Source organism: Mustelus asterias, chromosome 5 (assembly GCF_964213995.1).
Source record: "Mustelus asterias chromosome 5, sMusAst1.hap1.1, whole genome shotgun sequence".
Classification (NCBI taxonomy): domain Eukaryota; kingdom Metazoa; phylum Chordata; class Chondrichthyes; order Carcharhiniformes; family Triakidae; genus Mustelus; species Mustelus asterias.
In genome coordinates, this window is record NC_135805.1 from 7,824,412 (window position 1) to 7,847,392 (window position 22,981).

General features: G+C 49.4%; 1 protein-coding gene across 1 annotated transcript in view; it reads left to right on the forward strand.

Annotated features, from left to right (window-relative positions):
* The window catches only part of LOC144493944 (dynein axonemal heavy chain 8-like), a 1,661,706-nt gene that overhangs the window by 1,390,722 nt on the left and 248,003 nt on the right, over positions 1–22,981 (forward strand). The window contains exon 79 of the mRNA XM_078213521.1: positions 4,786–4,941. Within this exon, the coding sequence (XP_078069647.1) occupies positions 4,786–4,941 (156 nt within the window). The remainder of the gene's footprint in view (positions 1–4,785; positions 4,942–22,981) is intronic.

Consider the following 22,981-nt stretch of genomic DNA (forward strand, 5'->3'; position numbering starts at 1 on the left):
ACTGGATGGTATTGATGTTCATAAGGAGGAGGTGTTAGCAATTCTGGAAAGGGTAAAAATAGATAAGTCCCCTGGGCCAGATGGGATTTATCCTTGGATTCTCTGGGAGGCTAGAGAGGAGATTGCAGAGCCTTTGGCTTTGATCTTTGTGTCGTCATTGTACACAGGAACAGTGCCAGAAGACTGGAGGATAGCAAATGTTGTCCCCTTGTTCAAGAAGGGGAGTAGGGACAACCCTGGTAATTATAGACCGGTGAGTCTTACTTCTGTTGTGGGCAAAGTATTGGAAAGGATTAGAAGAGATAGGATTTATAATCACCTAGAAAGGAATCATTTGATTAGGGATAGTCAGCACGGTTTTGTGAAGGGTAGGTCGTGCCTCACAAACCTTATTGAGTTCTTTGAGAAGGTGACCAAAGAGGTGGATGAAGGTAAAGCGGTTGATGTGGTGTATATGGATTTCAGCAAAGCATTTGATAAGGTTCTCCATGGTAAGCTTTTGCAGAAAATACGGACACATGGGATTGAGGGTGATTTAGTGGTTTGGATCAGGAATTGGCTAGCTGTAAGAAAACAAAGGGTGGTGGTTGATGGGAAATATTCATCCTGGAGTTCAGTTACTAGTGGTGTACCGCAAGGATCTGTTTTGGGGCCACTGCTGTTTGTTAATTTTATTAATGACTTGGATGAGGGCGTGGAAGGATGGATTAGTAAATTTGCGGATGACACTAAAGTCGGTGGAGTTGTAGACAGTGCGGAGGGAAGTGACAGGTTACAGAGGGACATAGATAAGCTGCAGAGCTGGGCTGAGAGGTGGCAAATGGAGTTTAATGCGGAAAAGTGTGAGGTGATTCACTTTGGAAGGAGTAACAGGAATACAGAGTACTGGGCTAATGGTAAGTTACTTGGTAGTATGGATGAACAGAGGGATCTGGGTGTCCATGTGCATAGATCCCTGAAAGTTGGCACCCAGGTTGATAGGGTTGTTAAGAAGGCGTACGGTGTGTTAGCTTTTATTGGTCGAGGGATTGAGTTTCGGAGCCAGGAGGTCATGCTGCAACTGTACAAAACTCTGGTGCGGCCGCATTTGGAGTATTGCGTACAGTTCTGGTCGCTGTATTATAGGAAAGATGTGGAAGTGTTGGAAAGGGTGCAGAGGAGATTTACCAGGATGTTGCCTGGTATGGTGGGAAAATCGTATGAGGAAAGGCTGAGGGGCTTGAGGTTGTTTTCGTTAGAGAGAAGAAGGTTAAGAGGTGACTTAATAGAGGCATACAAGATGATCAGAGGATTAGATAGGGGGGATAGTGAGAGCCTTTTTCCTCGGATGTTGTTGGCTAGCACGAGGGGACATAGCTTTAAATTGAGGGGTGAGAGATATAGGACAGATGTTAGAGGTAGGTTCTTTACTCAGAGAGTGGTAAGGGCGTGGAATGCCCTGCCTGCAGCAGTGGTGGACTCGTCAACGTTGAGAGCGTTCAAGTGGTTATTGGATAAACATATGGATGATATTGGAATCGTGTAGATTAGAGGGGCTTTAGATTGGTACCACTGGTCGGCGCAACATTGAGGGCCGAAGGGCCTGTACTGCGCTGTAATGTTCTATGTTCTATGTTCTATAACTTCCTTCACTGTCCACTATGCCACCAATCTTGGTGTCATCTGCAAACTTATTAACCATGCCCCCTATATTCTCATCCAAATCATTAATATAAATGACAAATAACAGTAGGCCCAGCACTGATCCCTGAGGCACACCGCTGGTCACATGCCTCCAGTTTGAAAAACAACTCTCTACAACCACCCTCTGGCTTCTGTCAAGAAGCCAATTTTGTATCCATTTAGATACCTCACCCTGGATCCCGTGAGATTTAACTTTTTGCAACAACCTACCATGCGATACCTTGTCAAAGGCCTTGCTAAAGTCCATGTAGACAACATCAACTGCACTGCCCTCATCTACCTTCTTGGTTATCCCTTCAAAAAACTCAATTAAATTTGTGAGACGTGAATTTTCCACTCACAAAGCCATGCTGACTGTCCCTAATCAGTCCTTGCATCTCTAAATGCCTATAGATCCTGTCTCTCAAAATACCTCCCACAGATGTGAGGCTCACTGGCCTATAGTTCTAGGCTTTTCCCTGCAGCCCTTTTTAAACAAAGGCACAACATTTGCCACTCTCCAATCTTCAGGCACCTCACCCGTAACTATCGATGATTCAAATATCTCAGCTCGGGGACCTGCAATTTCCTCCCTTGCCTCCCACAACGTCCTGGGATATACCTCATCAGGTCCCGCAGATTTATCTGCCTTGAAGCGCTTTAAGACTTCCAGCAGCTCCTTCTCTGTAATATGTACACCCCTCAAGTCATCACTATTTATTTCCCCAAGTTCCCTCACATCCATGTTTTTCTCAACCGTAAATACTGATGAGAAATATTCATTTCGGATCTCACCCATCTCTTGTGGATCCGCACATAGATGACCTTGTTGATCCTTAAGAGGCCCTACTCTCTGCCTTGTTACTCTTTTGCCCTTTATGTATTTGTAGAAGCTCTTTGGATTCTCCTTTGCCTTATCTGCCAAAACAATTTCGTGTCCCCTTTTTGCCCTCCTGAATTCTCTCTTAACTCTACTCCTACACCCCCTATAGTCCAAGAGATTCATTTAATCCCAGCTGCCTATGCATGTCATGTGCCTCTTTCTTCTTCTTGACCAGGCCTCAATATCCTGAATCATCCACGGTTCCCGACTTCTGCCAGCCTTGCCCTTCACTCTAAGAGGAATGTGTTTACCCTGAACCCTGGTTATATCACTTTTGAAAACGTGCCACTTACCAGACATCCCTTTTCCTTCCCACAGACTCCCCCAATTAACTTTTTAAAGTTCCTGCCAGATACCATCAAAATTGGCCTTGCCCCAATTTAGAATATTAACTTTTGGGCCAGGCCTATCATTCTCCATAGCTATCTTAAAACTAATGGAATTATGGTCACTGGTCCCAAAGTGATCCCTCACTAACATTTCTGTCACCTGCCCTTCCTTATTTCCCAAAAGGAGGTCAAGTTTCACCCCATCTCTGGTTGGGCCATCCACATCCTAAATGAGAAATTCCTCCTGAATACACAACAAAATTTTCTCCATCCAACCCTCTAATCCTCTGGCTGTCCCAGTCAATGTTGGGAAAATTAAAATCCCCTTTTATTACCACCCAATTTTTCTTGGAGCCATCTGTTATCTCCTTCCATATTTGCTCCTCAATTTCCTGCTGACTGGCCGGGGCATTGAGTTTAAAAATTGGCAAGTCATGTTGCCGCTTTATAGAACCTTAGTTAGGCCGCACTTGGAATATAGTGTTCAATTCTGGTCGCCACACTACCAGAAGGATGTGGAGGCTTTGGAGAGAGTACAGAAAAGATTTACCGGGATGTTGCCTGGTATGGAGGGCATTAGCTATGAGAGGTTGGAGAAACTTGGTTTGTTCTCACTGGAACGACAGAGGTTGAGGGGTGACCTGATAGAACTCTACAAGATTATGAGAGGCATGGACAGAGTGGATAGTCAGAAGCTTTTTCCCAGGGTGGAAGAGTCAATTACTAGGGGGCACAGGTTTAAGGTGCGAGGGGCAAGGTTTAAAGCAGATGTACGAGGCAGATTTTTTAAACACAGTAGTGGGTGTCTGGAACTCGTTGCCGGGGGAGGTAGTGGAAGCAAATACGGTAGTGACTTTTAAAGGGCGTCTTGACAAATACATGAATGGGATGGGAATAGAGGGATATGGTCCCCGGAAGGGTACAGAGTTTTAGTTCAGTCAGGCAGCATGGTCAGTGCAGGCTTGGAAGGCCGAAGGGCCTGTTCCTGTGCTGTAATTTTCTTTGTTCTTTGACTATTTGGGGTCCTGTAGTACAATCCTGTCAAAGTGATTTCCCCCTTCTTGTTTCTCAGTTCTTCATAAACCCTCAGAAATATCCCCTCAGTACTGCCGTGATGTTTTCCCTCATCAAAAGTGCAACTCCCCCTCCTCTCTTACCTCCTGTTCTATCTTTCCTATCACATCTGTAGCCTGGAACATTGAGCTGCCAGTCCTGTCCCTCCCTTAGCCATGTTTCAGTAATTGCTATGATATCCCAGTCCCATGTACCTATCCATGCCCCGAGTTCATCTTCCTCGCCTGTCAGGCTTCTTACATTGAAATAAATGCAGTTTAATCTGGACTTCCCTTACTCTCTGCCCTGCTTTTGCCTGATCTGTCTAGTACTCTGATTACTGACACTGCCTTTACTATTTAAAATGCTCTCTAACTTCTGTGCTGTTTTCTCAACCTTCTCTCCTGTCTCCCCGTTTCTTTGGGTCCCACCCCCCCTGCCAAACCAGTTTAAACCCTCCTTTCTATCTAAAGGATAGAATCCCTCTATTCCCATCCCATTCATGTATTACGAGAGGGAGGGATTTACCCTCCCTCTCGTAAATCTCCCTGCCAAGATATTATACCCCCTCCAGTCCTGGACAGAAATGAGCCATTTGGAATTTTTACAGCATTCCAGTAGTTTTCTTGGTAATTTTTTGCTGATGCTGGGTTTATTGATTTTAATTTTGCTCTTTGTTATGTTGGAATTTAAGGTCATAACCTCCAGACTGTCTGCTACAAATAACTATACTGCTTTAGCTACCACAGTCTTTCAAAATATTTTTGGCCTGGTCTCTCCACTGATCATTGAAGAAACTGCATTTCTGGCCAGGCTTACTTTGTTGCCTTTTTTAAGTTTGTTTTTTTATCTTTTTAGATTGGTGAGTGGAACCTACAAGGGTTACCAAGTGATGACCTGTCAGTTCAGAATGGCATCATTGTTACCAAAGCAACCAGGTATCCTCTTCTCATAGACCCTCAGACACAGGGTAAAACCTGGATCAAAAGGAAGGAGAAACATAATGAATTACAGGTAGGAATGCAAAACAGCTACACACCAATCACAAAATATAAAATAATTGAATACCACCAATCAATTAAACATTTTCCTTCTCGTTTTCTTCCATTCCATCCTGAAAGTTTTGACACTATAGACACCTCATCCAGAAAGCTGCTATTCTCTGTAAACCATGACATTTGAATGTCAGCAGACTATTGGACGAGGAAACTTTAAAAACAAGCTCAATTCTGTCTTCAGATAAAGGCAAAGCACTGCAGATGTTGGAATCTGTCCTCATTCAGTATCTACACATTCACAATTCCAGCAGAATTTACGAGCTGATGATAAAGAATGGAACCTCTGTGACTCTAGTGTGCCTTTAAGAAACATATTTTTAATTATGTTCTTAGTTCTAAGCAGTTCTAAGCTGTCTGCTTAGAAGTCCTTTTATTGCTGTTTAATTGGTTTAAATGGGGTTTTGTTTATTTTTACCCTGGGCCTCATGCAGTTTCCAGGTTTTTTTATGAATTTGTAGGGAAAGAATGGTGGATAGGTCAGGTGCCTTTGGACAGTTTTGTTTAGTTTTACTTACAGTTTTGAGCTGCTGGGTTTTAGTTAGAAGGTGTTTCACTTCAGGCTGTTCTTTCTCTCTGGTATTGTAAATTCTGCTGGGTGGCTGAAAGCAGGTTTTCTTTCCTTCCTGGAGTGAAATTCTGCTGTTGGTGGTTTGCTAGCGCGTGACTAGAGTCTTTCTCTCTCTCCCTGGTGTTTTGGGAATCTGTTCTGACTTCAAGCTTGTGTGAGTCAAGAGAGCTGCAGAAGCCAAAGGTCTAAACTCAAGCATCACATGAGCATTCTTGTTTCCCAGATTAAACCTGTGGCAGGGGTACGTTTACAAGGAGGTTTGTTTGATTGGAACATTTCATTTAGTTGTTCAAGTTTATAAAATATCATGTTTGTTCTTTTCTTGTTTGTAATTGGGAAAAGTTATTGCTATATGTTAACCATATTCTTAAATAAACTTTGATAAAAGCTCCCTAGTGGGTCGTTTGAATCATACCCGAGGTGAAACATCTCATGCTTACCCTAGTCTGGGACCTTTTTCTCTGGAGCGTAGGAGGCTGTGGGGTGATCTTATAGAGGTCTATAAAATAATGAGGGGCATAGATCAGCTAGATAGTCAATATCTTTTCCCAAAGATAGGGGAGTCTAAACCCGGAGGGCATAGGTTTAAGGTGAGAGGGGAGAGATACAAAAGTGTTCAGAGGGGCATTTCTTTTCACACAGAGGGTGGTGAGTGTCTGGAACAAGCTGCCAGAGGTAGTAGTAGAGGCGGGTACAATTTTGTCTTTAAAAAAAAGAATTTAGATAGTTACATGGGTACGATGGGTATAGAGGGATATGGGCCAAATGTGGGCAATTGCGATTAGCTTAGGGGTTTTAAAAAAAGAAGGGCGGCGTGGGCAAGTTGGGCCAAAGGGCTTGTTTCCATGCTGTAAACCTCTATAACCTGTAACTCAGAGGGCAAAGGAAAAGAGGGGAAGGCAGTGTTAATCGGGGACTTGACAGTAAGGGGGTCGGACAGATGTTTTTGCGGAGGCAGGCGGGAGTCTCGGATGATGGTCTGCCTCCCTGGGGACGGGATCCAGGATGTCGCTGGTCGACTCCCAGAAATCCTGAGGTGGGAGGGAGAGGAGCCAGAGGTAGTGGTACATATTGGTACCGCTGATGTGGGAAGGAAGGGGGAAGGGGTCATGAAAAAAAGAGAGTATATGGAATTAGGGAGACAGCTGAGAAGGAGGAAAGCAAAGGTAGTAATCTCAGGATTGCTGCCTGTGCCACGGGAAGGTGAGGGCAGGAATTGAGTGAGGTGGAGGATGAATGTGTGGCTGAGGGACTGGTGCAGGGGGCGGGGATTCAGGTTCCTGGACCATTGGGACCTCTTTAGGGGCAGGTGTGACCTGTACACACACAATGGGTGGCACTTGAATCCCAGGGGGACCAATATCCTGGCGGGAAGGTTGGCTAAGGCTATGAGGGAGAGTTTAAACTAGATAGGTTAGAGGGAGGGGATCGAGACGAGGTGACTGGGAGCGAGGAAGTTAGCTCGCAAACAGAGAAGGGTTATAGACAGTGCAAGAGGGAGGATGGACGGGGGATAGAGAAGGGGAGAGCTCTGACCAAAGGATTGAGATGTGTTTACTTTAATGCCAGGAGTATAGTGAATAAAGGGGATGAGCTCAGAGCGTGGATCGATGCCTGGAAGTGTGATGTGGTGGCCATTACGGAGACTTGGATGTCTCAGGGACAGGACTGGATACTCCAGGTGCCGGGATTCAGATGTTTCAGGAAGGACAGGGAAGGAGGCAAGAGAGGGTGTGGAGTGGCACTGCTGTTCAGGGATAGTGTCACAGCTGTAGAGAAGGTGTATGCTGTGGAGGGATTGTCGACAGAGTCTCTGTGGGTGGAAGTTCGGAGTGGGAAGGGGTCGATCACTTTGCTGGGAGTTTTCTATAGGCCGTCCAATAGTAACAGGGAGGTGGAGGAGCAGATAGGGAAACAGATCCTGGAGAGTTGCAATAATAGCAGAGTTGTTGTGATGGGAGACTTTAATTTCCCAAACATAGATTGAAATATCCCTAGGGTAAGGGGATTGGATGGGGAGGAGTTTGTTAGGTGTGTTCAGGAGGGTTTCCTAACACAGCATGTGGACAAGCCTACAAGAGGAGAGGCTGTACTTGATCTGATACTGACGAATGAACCTGGATAGGTGTCAGATCTCTCAGTGGGAGAGCATCTTGGGGATAGCGATCATAATTCTATCTCCTTTATGCTTGCGTTGGAAAAAGAGAGGATCAGGCAAGCTAGGAAAGCGTTTATATGGAGTAAGGGGAAATATGAAGACATAAGGCAGCAAATTAGAGGAGTAAATTGGAAGGAGGTATTCTCGGGGAAATGTACTGAAGAGAGATGGCAGTTTTTCAAGGAATGTCTGTCTAGAGTTCTACAGGACAACGTTCCGAGCAGACAGGGAGGAGTTGGTAGGTTAAAGGAACCGTGGTGCACGAAAGCTGTGCGGGACCTAGTCGAGAAGAAAAGGAAAGCGTACAAAAGGTTCAGAGAGCTTGGCGAAGATAGGGATCCAGATGAGTATACGGCTTGTAGGAAGGGACTAAAGAAGGAAATTAGGAGAGCCAGAAGGGGTCACGAGAAGGCCTTGGCAGGTAGGATTAAGGAGAACCCTAGTGCGTTCTATAAATATGTGAAGAGTAAAAGGATGAGACGTGAAGGAATAGGGCCTATAAAAGGTGAAGGCGGGAAAGTCTGTACGGAACCAGTAGAAATGGCAGAGGTGCTTAACGAGTATTTTGCCTCGGTTTTCACAGAGGGAGAAGGACCTGTGTGGATGTACTGCGGGCTTGCGGTGGACTGAAAAGATTGAGTATGTGGACTTTAATAAAGAAGTTGTGCTGGAATCTTTGAATCGCATCAAGATAGATAAGTCGCTAGGTCCAGGTGGGATGTACCCCAGGTTACTGTGGGAGGTGAGGGAAGAGATTGCAGAGCCTCTGGCAATGATCTTTGCGTCATCGATGGAGATGGGAGAGGTGCCGGAGGATCACGGATGTGGTTCCTATTTTCAAGAAGGGGAATAGGGATAGCCCAGGAAATTACCGACTGGTGAGTCTAACCTCAGTGGTTGGTAAGCTGATGGTGAAGATCCTGAGGGACAAGATTTATGAGCATTTAGAGAGGTTTAGTATGCTCAAGAATACTCAGCATGGCTTTGTCAAAGGCAGATCGTGCCTTACGTGCCTGGTGGAGTTCTTCGATAATGTGACTGAACACATTGACGAAGGGAAAGCAGTAGATGTGGTTTATATGGATTTTAGCAAGGCCCCCATGCAAGGCTTCTGGAAAAAGTGAGAGGGCATGGGATCCAAGGGGCTGCTGCCCTGTGGAGATCCAGAACTGGCTTGCCCAAAGGAGGCAGAGAGTGGGTATAGATGGGTCTTTTTCTAATTGGAGGTCGGTCACCAGTGGTGTGCCCCAGGGATCTGTTCTGGGACCCTTGCTGTTTGTCATTTTCATAAATGGCCTGGATGAGGAACTGGAGGGATGGGTTGGTAAGTTTGCCGACGACACGAAGAAGGTTGGTGGGATTGTGGATAGTCTGGAGGGATGTCAGAAGTTACAGAGGGACATAGATAGTATGCAAGACTGGGCGGAGAAGTGGCAGGTGGACTTCAACCCAGATAAATGCGTAGTGGTCCATTTTGGCAGGTCAAATGGGATGAAGGAGTACAATATAAGGGGAAGACTCTTCGTACTGTAGAGGGTCAGAAGGACCTTGGGGTCCGGGTCCATAGGGCTCTAAAATTGGCCCCACAGGTGGAGGAGGTGGTTAAGAAGGCGTATGGTGTGCTGGCCTTTATCAATCGAGGAATTGAGTTTAGGAGTCCAAGGATAATGATGCAGCTATACAAGACTCTCGTCAGACCCCACTTGGAGTACTGTGCTCAGTTCTGGTTGCCTCATTACAGGAAGGATGTGGAAAAGATTGAAAGAGTGCAGAGGAGATTTACAAGGATGTTGCCTGGATTGAGTGGCATGCCTTATGAGGATAGGCTGAGGGAACTCGGTCTTTTCTCCTTGGAGACGCGAAGGATGAGAGGAGACCTAATAGAGGTATATAATGTAGCGGGATCCCCTTTTTAACTCCACTAGGCTTATTTTAGGTTTGGTTCTCCGTTACCCAAACCCCACCAATGCCCGAGTGATTCTCTCTCTCGCCGACGGAACAACGGCCACCTTGCGTCTACTTCACTAGAGTAGCGCTCCCAAGAGAGAGAAAAGGAAACTACTGCCTATCCACTACCTGGCAGCCTTTCATGAGTGGGCGGTTTCGAAGCACCCAGGGTACCCTCAGTTCTAGACTCCGGAATTATGGTAAGGGATATTTAATATTGTGACTTGGTCAGAGATCATTGGTGAGAAATTGAAAAGATCAAAACGGACTCCAATGGAAGTCAAAGATATATATATATATATTTATTAAAACATTAAGGTCAAGGTCACCAAACACCAGGAAAACAACACACAATGCCTTATGCTCTATAAGACTATCGCTATGGAAGGAATACTAAAACGGACACAACGAGAATTCTTACTTTACACAAGTTTACCAGTGTCTTAATCTATGAAAGGTGCATGCAAAAGCCCCCCCTTTCCCCAAAGCCTCATCCACTATGATGATCTCGGGAACTTCGCGAATTACCAGGGGATACTCACAATCCTAGTTTAAATTGCTCAGTGGGCTTCGGGCTGCGTGCTGGAGACGAACGAGAGGCAGGAACAGGAGAAGAGAGTGGAGAGTGCTGTCATGCTGGTCCGAAGAGAAAAGGGAGAGATGGCCGGCCTGACCATCCTTTTATATTGTAAAACTTGAATTTATTTTCCTGCCAACTCCGCCCCCTTCCAACCGGCAGTTCCACAGACAAAGGCTTGCTAGTGTTATCTGTAGCTGCGATCTTACAGTCCATAGAGACCAGATGATCCCATCCCAGGTGATAGGTCTCTTGCTGTCCTTTATTGTTCCATCGGAGATCGTTTAATCATTTTCCCATTATGGAAATGGGCTTCTACCCGGATAAGTGTGTGGATGGACTTCAACCCGGATAAGTGTGTGGTGATCCATTTTGGCAGATCCAATGGGATGAAGCAGCAGTATAATATGAAGGGTACCATTCTTAGCAGTGTAGAGGATCAGAAGGACCTTGGGGTCCGGGTCCATAGGACTCTTAAATCGGCCTCGCAGGTGGAGGATGCGGTCAAGAAGGCGTACGGCGTACTGGCCTTCATTAATCGAGGGATTGAGTTTAGGAGTCGGGAGATAATGCTGCAGCTTTATAGGACCCTGGTTAGACCCCACTTGGAGTACTGCGCGCAGTTCTGGTCACCTCATTACAGGAAAGATGTTGAAGCCATTGAAAGGGTGCAGAGGAGATTTACAAGGATGTTGCCTGGATTGGGGGGCATGCCTTATGAGGATAGGTTGAGGGAGCTTGGTCTCTTCTCCCTGGAGAGACGAAGGATGAGAGGTGACCTGATAGAGGTTTACAAGATGTTGAGAGGTCTGGATAGGGTAGACTCTCAGAGGCTATTTCCAAGGGCTGAAATGGTTGCTACGAGAGGACACAGGTTTAAGGTGCTGGGGGGTAGGTACAGAGGAGATGTCAGGGGTAAGTTTTTCACTCAGAGGGTGGTGGGTGAGTGGAATCGGCTGACGTCGGTGGTGGTGGAGGCAAACTCGTTGGGGTCTTTTAAGAGACTTCTGGATGAGTACATGGGATTTAATGGGATTGAGGGCTATAGATAGGCCTAGAGGTGGGGATGTGATCGGCGCAACCTGTGGGCCGAAGGGCCTGTTTGTGCTGTGGCTTTCTATGTTCTATGTTCTCCTCGCTCTGGGACAAGGCCATTATCACCTGTATTGAGTCCAGACCAGGTGTATTGTCTTGCTGCCGGCCTAGTCTGGTGATGTCGTCAGTTCATTTTTGTGCTGCTGATAACCTAACCAGCAGTCCGTCTAGTTTCTGGCTGCTTGCAATTTTTGGACTGTGCCCCTTCACACACACACACACATACACACACACACACACACACACACAGGCTGGCTGAGCTCCCTGGGAAATTTTTGGTCAAGTCCTGCAGCCAAATGTGGCCACTTTCACTGTTCTTTAGGGTTCAAGTCCTTTTCCCAGCTCATAAAAAGGCCTGAGTTGCCCGAAAAACTTACAGATGCCCCTTCGATACGTCCAGACATGCTCGGACCGTATCGACATAAACGTTGAGGGGCAACACTTCTCCTCCTTCGTGACTGTAAGAACCCCCTACGAACCCGCAAAGCTCTGTGTCCCAAGGAGTTCCCTTAACCTGAGCTACATCCCTTTTATATACAGCAACACAGAGAAAGGTGACATAGGTAGATACATTACAACAATCCCTTGCAATATGCGGGATGGAAAAACATTAAATACAACAAGTACAGCAATAAACCAGCGGCCCCCAAACGTAGGGGTTACCGCGTATATATATACAGAAACTTCACAGCATTGGGATACAGTAGCGGTTTTTGTTAAACTGGCGAGGTTCGGTTCGGGCTGTGGAGGTTTGATCGAGTTAATAACTTCCGCAGCTCCGCGGTCTTCCTCCGTTTTCAGAACTTGCAGTTAACACATAGTAAATACAAACTTCTGGAACATATCTTTTAACAACGCCTGGTATAATAGCTCTGTCTCGCGAGGGCACCATGCTGGTAGACGCACTTCAGTCAAATTTAACACAACAGAGGCAACAGCGTAATGTACCCCCTGGTACAATACCTTCTTGGTGGGGACGAGCACTAGGCCATTCTCGGGCCCCTTGGTGGTTGTCGGACAGTTGTGGGGGTCGATCGGTTGGGCCGTGGGCAGGGGTCTCTTTACCTGAACCAGCAGTTCGGTAGCTTTCACAGTCATCCCAGCCCAGGGAGTTACGCATCCCTTCCCACTGCGGTCCCAATTTATCCCGCCCCCGGAGTCCTGCCACCACCTCACGAAGGTGATCGATGCCCCTTGTGGACATACCCTGGCAGACCCCCATAGGCACAAATATATCCCCTGGTCATAAGCCCACCACTTCTCCCAAGGGAACATCCCCCTTACAGGTTAAACACACCCGCCTGCCCTCAGTCACCCTAACCCGGTCAGTCGCCACCTGTATCTCTTTGCAGAGTACAGAGGCCTCTCCGTATGTGAAGCTCTGGTGGCTGGGGTACCTGGTCGAGTTCGACCCCAGCCACCCAGGCCACCTCCCCACGTGGGAGTAGCATGCCTGCTCCGAGGCCACCAGGTCTCCCTGACCGGTAGTGCCCTGCCGCCAGAGCACCCATATACCAACGACTCCTCCATTTCCCCTCTGCGGGTCTCGCACATCTCCAGGCACATTGTTATACTCAGTATCCATATGGCAGGACGACCCATCTGTAAAACAAAACAGAAGACCTCCTTGCCTCCACATTGCCGTCCACCCTTCCTGGAACCACTTCAAACGGAAGGGCGCCATTGTATTCCTCGCTTGCAGTTACCGCTTTTGAAATTGCCGCCGTGCAATTTCACAAGCTGCCGGCTGCGGTACTGTATTTCGCAGCCCGGCTCCCCAGGGTCCTAGTGCCCTGCGTCCATTCTTAAAGAGTGGAAGTTCCCGACCTCCACACTACTGTTCCCAATTCGGAAAACAAAGAACAAAGAACAATACAGCACAGGAACAGGCCCTTCGGCCCTCCAAGCCCGCGCCGCTCCCCGGTCCAGGATTGAATCCTGAATCCAGGATCCCCGCCCAATTTTCCAGCCTATCTACATACCAATATCCTATCCACCGAGCTGTCCCTCACAGCTACGATGCTTTGTTCATCACAACCTATTAACTCACCCCCACCCCCCCATTCCAGACCATGTGATCTCCAGGGAGAGGCGAAAACCCAGAGTGAAAACCCCAGGGCCAATATGGGGAAAAAAAATCTGGGAAATTCCTCTCCGACCCCCTGAGGCGATCGAAACGAGTCCAGGAGATCACAATGGCCCTGATCGGAAAATGCTTCCCAACCCTAGTCATTTCCACTTCCACGAACACCATATGAATTCCCTGCCCCCGAGACAGGTTCCCAACTATCCGCAGTCTCGCTCTGTACTGCCACCAGCAAGATGATCATAGAATGAAGCCTTGAAACGAGAAACAAGGAACAATTAGCCCGCGCCGCTCCCTGGTCCAAACTAAACCACTCTTTTGTATCCCTCCATTCCCACTCCGTTCATATAGCTGTCTAGATAAGTCTTAAACGTTCCCAGTGTGTCCGCCTCCACCACCTTGCCCGGCAACACATTCCAGGCCCCCACGACCCTCTGTGTGAAATATGTCCTTCTGATATCTGTGTTAAACCTCCCCCCCTTCACCTTGAACCTATGACCCCTCATGACATACACAGAATAATCTACACGGAAAACTACTAAAACAACCAGAACGTGAATCCTATATCTATTTACACCGCCACCCGTTTCTGGGTGGCCAACTTAAAACTGATCCTCACCCTGCTGAGGCCAGTCGTCTGCCTGGCCCGACCGTCCGGTCCGGACCTCCGTGGGCCGAGGGTCCTGACTGCCCCTGGCCTCCCCTTCCCCAAAGGGTTTCCAGAATCCCTCTCCATTCCCTGCGGAGACTGGGCTACCCATGGCCGCACTTGGTAGTGCCCCACGCCTTCTACTTTCCACCCGGGCCCTTTTGTTGCGTGGTCGGGCCCCGAGTGCCATGTGTGAGGGAGACCACCTTACCGGGGGTCTGGAGACCCTGCTGCTCCGACGACCCCTCCCTGACTCCCATGCCAGAGGAGATACCTCCATCTCCTCTGCCTCCCTAACTTCGGCCTCACTGAGGCAGTTGACCCGGCCGGTGAGCTGATGCTCGGGTAGTTTAAAATTACCCGGGCTGGGTGCTTGTATCACCGTTAACGTCACTGCGGCCGCTACCTCCGGTGCTGCCCAGCTGGGACAGCACATTGTCACCTGTTGGGTAACGGTGGGGGTCAGGTATTTCCCCGACTGTTTCCACCTCTACGGGGGCTTCCTCACTTGCTACCCCCTTCCTCACTCCCTTCTTGCTCTTCCCGGCCCTGGTGGGGTCAAAGAGCTTGCATTGGTTTACATGAAACCAGTTCACCTTGCGGGGCAGCTGAACAGTATATACCATGGGGCTGGCCTTGTCCACTATACTGTATGGCCCCGCGTACAGTGGCTCAAAGGTCCCCACCCGCGCAAAATTGCGGACCATCACCTGCTCTCATATGGCCCACTCGTGAGTTGTGGGGGGCTCCAGCAGCAGCCTGTTTCTGCGGTGCTGGGCCCCCATGTTACTGGCTGCCTGCCAGTGAATCTGCTTCAGCTGTTCCAACAACAGCTGTTGGAACTTATCCCTATTGACCTCCCTGAGCTGTCCCTCTGTCAGGGCAGGTACCATGACATGAATCGGAGTCCTCATGACTCGCCCGGTCATGAGCTCGTGTGGGGAATATCCTGTACTCCTGGACTGACTAGCCCGGATCCCCATGAGTACTAGGGGCAGAACTTCCACCCACTGGTTAGGAGAGTTGCCGGTCTCCTTCCGCAACCTCTCTTTAATGGTGCGGTTCAACCTCTCTACAGGACCCGAGGACTGGGGGTTATAGGCCACATGCCATTTTGCCCTGATGCCCAGGACCTTAAGGGTCGCCTGCATGACCTGCCCCGTGAAATGACTCCCCTGGTCTGACTCCACAAACTGCGGGAGTCCCCACCTGGAGAACACCTCCCTGACTAGGATCTTGGCCGTGCCTACAGCGGTGGCTGTTCGGCACGGGAAGGCTTCCACCCACTTCGAAAACACATCCACTAATACAAGGCAGTACTTGTATCCCCCTGCGGCGGTGGGAAGGGGTCCAATATAGTCGATCTGTACCGACTGCCAGGGCCCCTCCACCCTACGGACGTGCCCTAGCGAAGCCTTCCTCTTTTGGGGATCAGGGTTATTCGTGGCACACACTAAACAGTTCGCACAAAAGTCGCGAACGTCCTCCCGGAGGCCAGGCCACCATCCTACCTTCTCTACCCACTGCCAGGTGGTCTCGGGACCGGGGTGTCCCGCTCCGGGGCTCTCATGAGCTACCTCTATGAATTCCCTCCTATGCTGGGAAGGCACTATCCACTGGTCCCCTCTAAAGAGCATGCCTTCCTTTAAGGTCATGTCCTTCTCTCCATAAGGACCCTCTACCCTTTCCTGCCTACCCAGGGCTGCTATGGCGGTCTTCAACTCGGGGTCCTGTGCCTGAACAGTGGCTAGGTCTGGGGCCAAGGTCACTCTTGGATCCCCTCTCCGGGGCTGTCCCTGACTGCTGCCACCTGTCCTTCCCCGTAAGGATCCCACTCTACCCCGTACCTTGCCCCCTCTCTGGCCAGACTGTCTGCCCTCTGGTTCCCCTCACCCCGTGGCTCTGTCTTGGAGTGGGCTTTAATCTTATGGATGTACCTATAGGGGGTATGTCCGGAAGAATTTGGCCGCCTTTGCGACCCACAAGCACAATTGCGGGAGGGTCACTGGGACAGAGGTCAGGATAGATGGAGACCCCATGTCCCGACCCCAGAAACAGTATAGTTTCCCCCGGGAAGTGGAGGCAGATTTAGAGGTGGCCCTAAATTCACTGGTAGGGCAAGGCATTTTGAGGCCAATTGCCCTACCCTCTCCTACAGCAGCCACTATCCTCTCTAACAGGGGTTTTGTAGCGAGGGGCTTCCCATCCGAGGAGGTGTACCCTCAGCGGGACCAGATGGCCAGATACTCCGTGCACGAGTTGCACGTAAACATGCTGTCCGAGCAGATGGTGTATGGAATGGGGAAACGCTCCGGATGTGTGACCACATACATCACTGCGGCCAGCTCTGCCTGCTGAGCGCTCAGTGTGTGGGGGAGCTTGAGAGCCAGGGCTATCTCTGCTTCGGGGTCCCAGATCCCACAACCCGTGAATCTGATGCCCCATGATGCGGAACTGGATCCGTCTACGTATATCTCCCTACCCGTGGGATGCAGCCCTGCCCGAAAACCAAAACCTACCTCCCATACCCCCTCTACGGAACAATGGTGTGGCCCCACAGGTACACCAGGTTGACTGCGAGCTGTGGCTCACTCAGCCCCTTCACCCGTAGCGCCATTTGGGACAACAAGAGAGCCCACCAGGTGATCCTGGCACTACTGACCGTGCCATCTTTAATCCGGCCGTTTAACAACATTTGGGTTGGGGTGTGATGAGTCAGGAGGGTGATGGGTGCCATTCTAATAAAAACCTGCACCCGCTTCACCGCCCAGTATGTGGCTAGCAGGTGCCGTTCACAGTTGGAGTATGCCCGCTTCACTTCTGTGAGAACTCGGGAGGAATACACCACGGGCCTAAGCTTGCCATGCCGTTCCTGGAAGAGCACAGTGCTCAGGCCATCACTGCCTGCTGCTACCTCCAGGAAAAATTCCTCCCGGGGGTCAATGGCTCCCAGAGCTGGGGCCTTTTGCAAGTCCTCCTTGAGTCGGACGAATGCCGACTCGCACTTGCTGTCCCACTCCCATTCCGCCCCCTTGTGCAGCAGCCTGAGCAGAGGCGCTGCAGTCGCGGCGTAATCTTCAATGAAGTCACGGCAATAGCCTGTGACTCCCAAAAAGGACCGTACCCCCCTAATGTCTACCGGGACTGGGAGTTCCTGCACTGCCTGTCTCCTGGCCGCATCTATCCCTCTCTCCCCAGCCCTAAGGGTTAAACCCAGGAACTTGACCTCCCTCAACCCGATTTGGGCTTTCTTGGGGTTAACTGTTAACCCTCCCTTCCGGAGTAACCCCAACAACTCGTCTACCAGGGGGCCATGTTCCTCGTTACTGTCTGTGAACAGTAGTATATCGTCCACATACTGGACCAGTCTGTGGGGCTCACGAAACTCTTTCAGGCATTCGGCCATGCACTGGTGAAAAATGCTGGGGCTGTTGTGGAAATCCTGTGGGAGACAGCTCCATGTATACTGCTGCCCCTTAAACGTGAAGGCGAACTTATATTGGTCCTCCCGCCTGACTGGGATGGACCAAAACCCATTCGAAATATCCAGCACTGTAAAAACAGAGGCTGACGCTGGAATTTCTCCTAACAGGTCTGCCACGGCTGCTACCATTGGGGCGCATGCCGGAATATTCTTATTAAGGACTCTGTAGTCCACTGTGGCCCTCCAGGAATTATCTGGCTTCCTCATCGGCCAGAGCGGTGAGTTCACATGTGTGGCAATTGGCCTCAAAATGCCTTGCCCTACCAGTGAATTTAGGGCCACCTCTAAATCTGCCTCCGCTTCCCGGGGGAAACTATACTGTTTCTGGGGTCGGGACATGGGGTCTCCATCTATCCTGACCTCTGTCCCAGTGACCCTCCCGCAATCGTGCTTGTGGGTCGCAAAGGCGGCCAAATTCTTCCGGACATACCCCCTATATTCCTCCGAGGTATTCCCCACCATGGCTTCCAAAGTGTCCCCAACCTGATGGACAGGGGAACAGAGAAAAAACCAGTCTTCTTGTTTCCCGTGAAGCTGACAAGACTGTAGGGCGCCCCGCTGGATAGAGGGGATGTTTGGGGATTGTCCGTGTGGACAATGGTACTGGAAGCACCTGTGTCCAGTAGGTAACTCCCGACCACATCCTGGACCTCCATCCTGACCCAGGGTCTCACGCATGGGCCAAACTCTAATGGACTTAGGAAGGTGGGCTGCCCCGCTGGCAGTCATAAGGGAACTCGTGGTGTGGGTGTGGGCTGGCCCTGGCCTGTTGCCATCGCTACCTGCCCAGACCCTGTTGCCTTGGTCTGCAGATAAGCCAGCAGATCCTTTACATCGATCGTCTCCAGGGTAGGTGCTCCTACCAGCGGGGTTGGTGTCTTTTTCATGGGAGCCCTTTCCTCCCTGCTCGGGTTCCTACACTCCCTCCTGAAGTGCCCGGGCTTCCCACACCCGTAGCACACCGGCCTCCGGTCTGAGGCCCGGCTGCCTTCCTGCTTCCACTCCCTCCTAGGGAGGGGTGCCGGTGCGACCTCATGCACCTTGCCCTTATGGGGCTTTTCCTCACTTCTCTCCCCATTGCGATACGCAAGGGTGAGCTTCCTTATTACTTCCGCCTCATTCAGGTTGGGGTCCAGCGGGTCGAACCAATGCTCGGCCTTTGCCCTAACTCGCGGAAGGCAGTTAGCCACGAGAGTCTTCAGCCAGTGGACTGTCCTCTCGTCCAGATGTTGCCTGTCGAAGGGAGTCCCACAGGCTCCCTCATATACTGTCCACAGCCTGTCTGCAAACATATCCGGGGACTCAGCAACTTGCTGCTTTGTCTCCCACACCCTCGTGAAGGGCCTACCCTGATTTAACCCCATGGCCTCCAGAACTGGTGTCTGTGCCGCTACCCATGTGGCAGGTCTTCCCCCTTCCCTGGAGGTCACTGCATTACATAAATAGGAATCCAGGGTCATCAGCAGTAGTTTCACCCGTTCCACCTCATCACAATCATTTATGTCGGCTGCCTGTTGCACCTCCATAAAATGTAATGATGGGTCTCCCGCCCTAGTCAGTCTTGGGATGTGGGTTACCAGCCCCCTGAGCACATGTGCCCCATGGGGAATTATTATATCACTCTCTATCGGTCTCCTTGCGTCCCCTCCCACCGGGGGACCATACTTTCTTTGTCTAACCGGGCACATCTGCCCCACCTGGGGCTGTTGCCCCCCTGCCTCATCGGCATCCGGCTCTCCCTCCATGCTCGGTAGCTCCACCACTCCGGGGTGTGCTACCCATGTCGGAGACACCACACCCTGGGGATACTCTACTGACCCCCCTTGGACCCGTCCCTCCCTGGGCGTCCCGAACCCTACCTGCTGACCCGGACACATTACCAGCATCTCAGGCAGCGGTCTGTTCCCTTTCCCAAAGGAATGGTGCGCTATACCCGGTGGACACGCCGTCACCTGGCGGTACCCCGTTGACCCCCCTTGGACCTGCCCCTCTCTGGACAGCCCGAACCCCACCTGCCATCCCGGACACGTTTCCGGCACCTCAGGAGGCGGTCTATTCCCATTAGCATCCGGGGAATCATCCGCTGCGAGGAGCCCTCTGCCCCTAGGGGACCCTCCTGGACCTCCCAGGTGCACCCGTCCCCTGACCTTGGACAGAGCCTCCTCCAGCTCTTCTATCCGTGCCTGGCACGGCCCATGCTCGCCGTCACCTAATTCATCGCAAGCCACCCTGTACGCTGCCTGGATGTCCCTGAACCTCCCTTCCAGCTCCTTGTACCTCTGCGCACCTTGAGCCAGGAGTTCCTGGGCCTCCCGTTTCCTCTCCTTTGCCTCAACTACCTGGCATTGGAGGAATTCCTTTTCGTATCGGTGTGACTCACTAGCTTGTAGGATGCACTGCCTCGCATCAGTTAATTCATTCAATAACTGTTCCTCTGCTCGAGCGCTGTCCCCCGCGCTGGCCCTAACTTTGCTCAACTCTCCCTCCAGAACAGCAATTCTCCTTTCCATTTTGGCTACCTGCTGGGACAGGCAGGCTCGCCAAACTGCCTTTTCCAACCCTTTAGTGTATTCCTTGCTCTCTGTCCATGCAGCCACAGCCATTACGGGCTGCTCTGCATTGATTAGTGCTCATACCCACGTTTTGGTGAGGTTGACCTTTTTCCACAGATATGAGGAGATTCTCTCCTCCATTTTGCTTCTTTCCCTCACCGTCTCTGATAAGTCACATATCCCAGACCACTGGAGTCCTGTCGTGGTCGCCATTGTAGCGGGATCCCCTTTTTAACTCCACTGGGCTTATTTTAGGTTTAGTTCTCCGTTACCCAAACCCCACCAATGCCCGAGTGATTCTCTCTCTCGCCGATGGAACAACGGCCACCTTGCGTCTACTTCACTAGAGTAGCGCTCCCAAGAGAGAGAAAAGGAAACTACTGCCTATCCACTACCTGGCAGCCTTTCGTGAGTGGACGGTTTCGAAGCGCCCAGGGTACCCTCAGTTCTAGACTCCGGAATTATGGTAAGGGATATTTAATATTGTGACTTGGTCAGAGATCATTGGTGAGAAATTGAAAAGATCAAAACGGACTCCAATGGAAGTCAAAGATATATATTTATTAAAACATCAAGGTCAAGGTCACCAAACACCAGGAAAACAACACACAATGCCTTATGCTCTATAAGACTATCGCTATGGAAGGAATACTAAAACGGACACAACGAGAATTCTTACTTTACACAAGTTTACCAGTGTCTTAAACTATGAAAGGTGCATGCAAAAGCCCCCCCTTTCCCCAAAGCCTCATCCACTATGATGATCTCGGGAACTTCGCGAATTACCAGGGGATACTCACAATCCTAGTTTAAATTGCTCAGTGGGCTTCGGGCTGCGTGCTGGAGACGAACGAGAGGCAGGAACAGGAGGAGAGAGTGGAGAGTGCTGCCACGCGGGTCCGAAGAGAAAAGAGAGAGATGGCCGGCCTGACCATCCTTTTATATTGTAAAACTTGAATTTATTTTCCTGCCAACTCCGCCCCCTTCCAACCGGCAGTTCCACAGACAAAGGCTTGCTAGTGTTATCTGTAGCTGCGATCTTACAGTCCATAGAGACCAGATGATCCCATCCCAGGTAACAGGTCCCTTGTTGTCCTTTACTGTTCCATCGGAGATCGTTTAATCATTTTCCCATTATGGAAATGGGCTTCTCCTCGCTCTGGGACAAGGCCATTATCACCTGTATTGAGTCCAGACCAGGTGTATTGTCTTGCTGCCGGCCTAGTCTGGTGATGTCGTCAGTTCATTTTTGTGCTGCTGATAACCTAACCAGCAGTCCGTCTGGTTTCTGGCTGCTTGCAATTTTTGGACTGTGCCCCTTCACACACACACACACACACACAGGCTGGCTGAGCTCCCTGGGAAATTTTTGGTCAAGTCCTGCAGCCAAATGTGGCCACTTTCACAGTTCTTTAGGGTTCAAGTCCTTTTCCCAGCTCATAAAAAGGCCTGAGTTGCCTGAAAAACTTACAATAAGATGTTGAGAGGCATAGATCGGGTGGACTCTCAGAGGCTTTTTCCCAGTGTGGAAATGGCTGCTACGAGAGGACACAGGTTTAAGTTGCTGGGGGGTAGGTACAGGGGAAATGTTCGGGGGAAGTTTTTCACACAGAGGGTGGTGGGCGAGTGGAATCGGCTGGCGTCAGTGGTGGTGGAGGCAAACTCAATAGGATCTTTTAAGAGACTCCTGAATGAGTACATGGGACTTAATAGGATGGAGGGTTATAGGTAGGTCTAGAAGGTAGGGATATGTTCGGCACAACTTGTGGGGCTGAAGGGCCTGTTTTGTGCTGTAGTTTTTCTATGTTTCTATGACTCTAGTCATATTCAAATTGCAAAACTTATGATCCAGGCAGACTTCATTACACACTTTGGAGTTTCTGACCTGGATTATAATCACTGGAGGTTCTTTGTGGGATTAAAATTGATATTCCTTGATTGATTTGGGATTATTGGACTCAAAGACTGAGTGGTGAGCATACTTATGTTTTCTTTTCAGGTATTGTTTTCAGGTTTGAATAGGGGATGCCTTGTGGAATAGTGTCTCTTTCAGAGTCTAAAAATTTACTGGGTTGGAAGAAGTCATGCAGGGTGCTTTATAAACGGTGACTAAAACATAACTTTTGGAATTGGCAAACATTTTGCAGTTGACATTTACCCAACAGTGTAAGAAGGGGGAGATAATTGTGGTGATGGCTAGCATTTAAAATTGCCAGAAGCACAGTCAGAATCATTGGAAGTGGTTAGAATTCAATTACATATGAAACAACTTGAACATGAAAAAGATTTAAAGCAGTTTGAATTGCAACAAGAAAAAGAAATGAAACTGCCTGAATTATAGATAAGGGAAAAAGAAAGGGAAAGGATCGTCTTGGAAGAACTAAAGAAAGGATAGCTCCAGCAGAACAAAAGGAAAGAGAGAATATGAACTTCGGAATCTGGAAATAAAAAGTGAACATCAGTTTAAAATGATGGGGGTAAAGGGAAAAGTACAGGTTGAATGTGGTGACAAAGATGGTAAAGAAGCGCGAGAGCATCATAGTCAAAGGCCTGGTGGGGATGTATTTAAATATGTCCAAGCGTTGCCAAGGTTTGATGAGAAGGATGTAGAAGCTTTTTTCATTTAATTTGAGAAAGGGGCTAAACAAATAAAAGTCACAGACCATGTGGGTATTACTGATTCAAGCAAAGTTGGTAGGTGGAGCGAGTGAGGCATCACTAACATCACTATCAGAGGAGATATCTGGAAATGATAAAGCAAACAAATCCATCTTAGGTGCATATGAACTAGTGTCAGAAGCCAACAGACAACGGTTTAGAAATCTAAGGAAAGAACCTTGTCAAACATGCATAGAATTTGAAAGGATCAAACAGATTAAT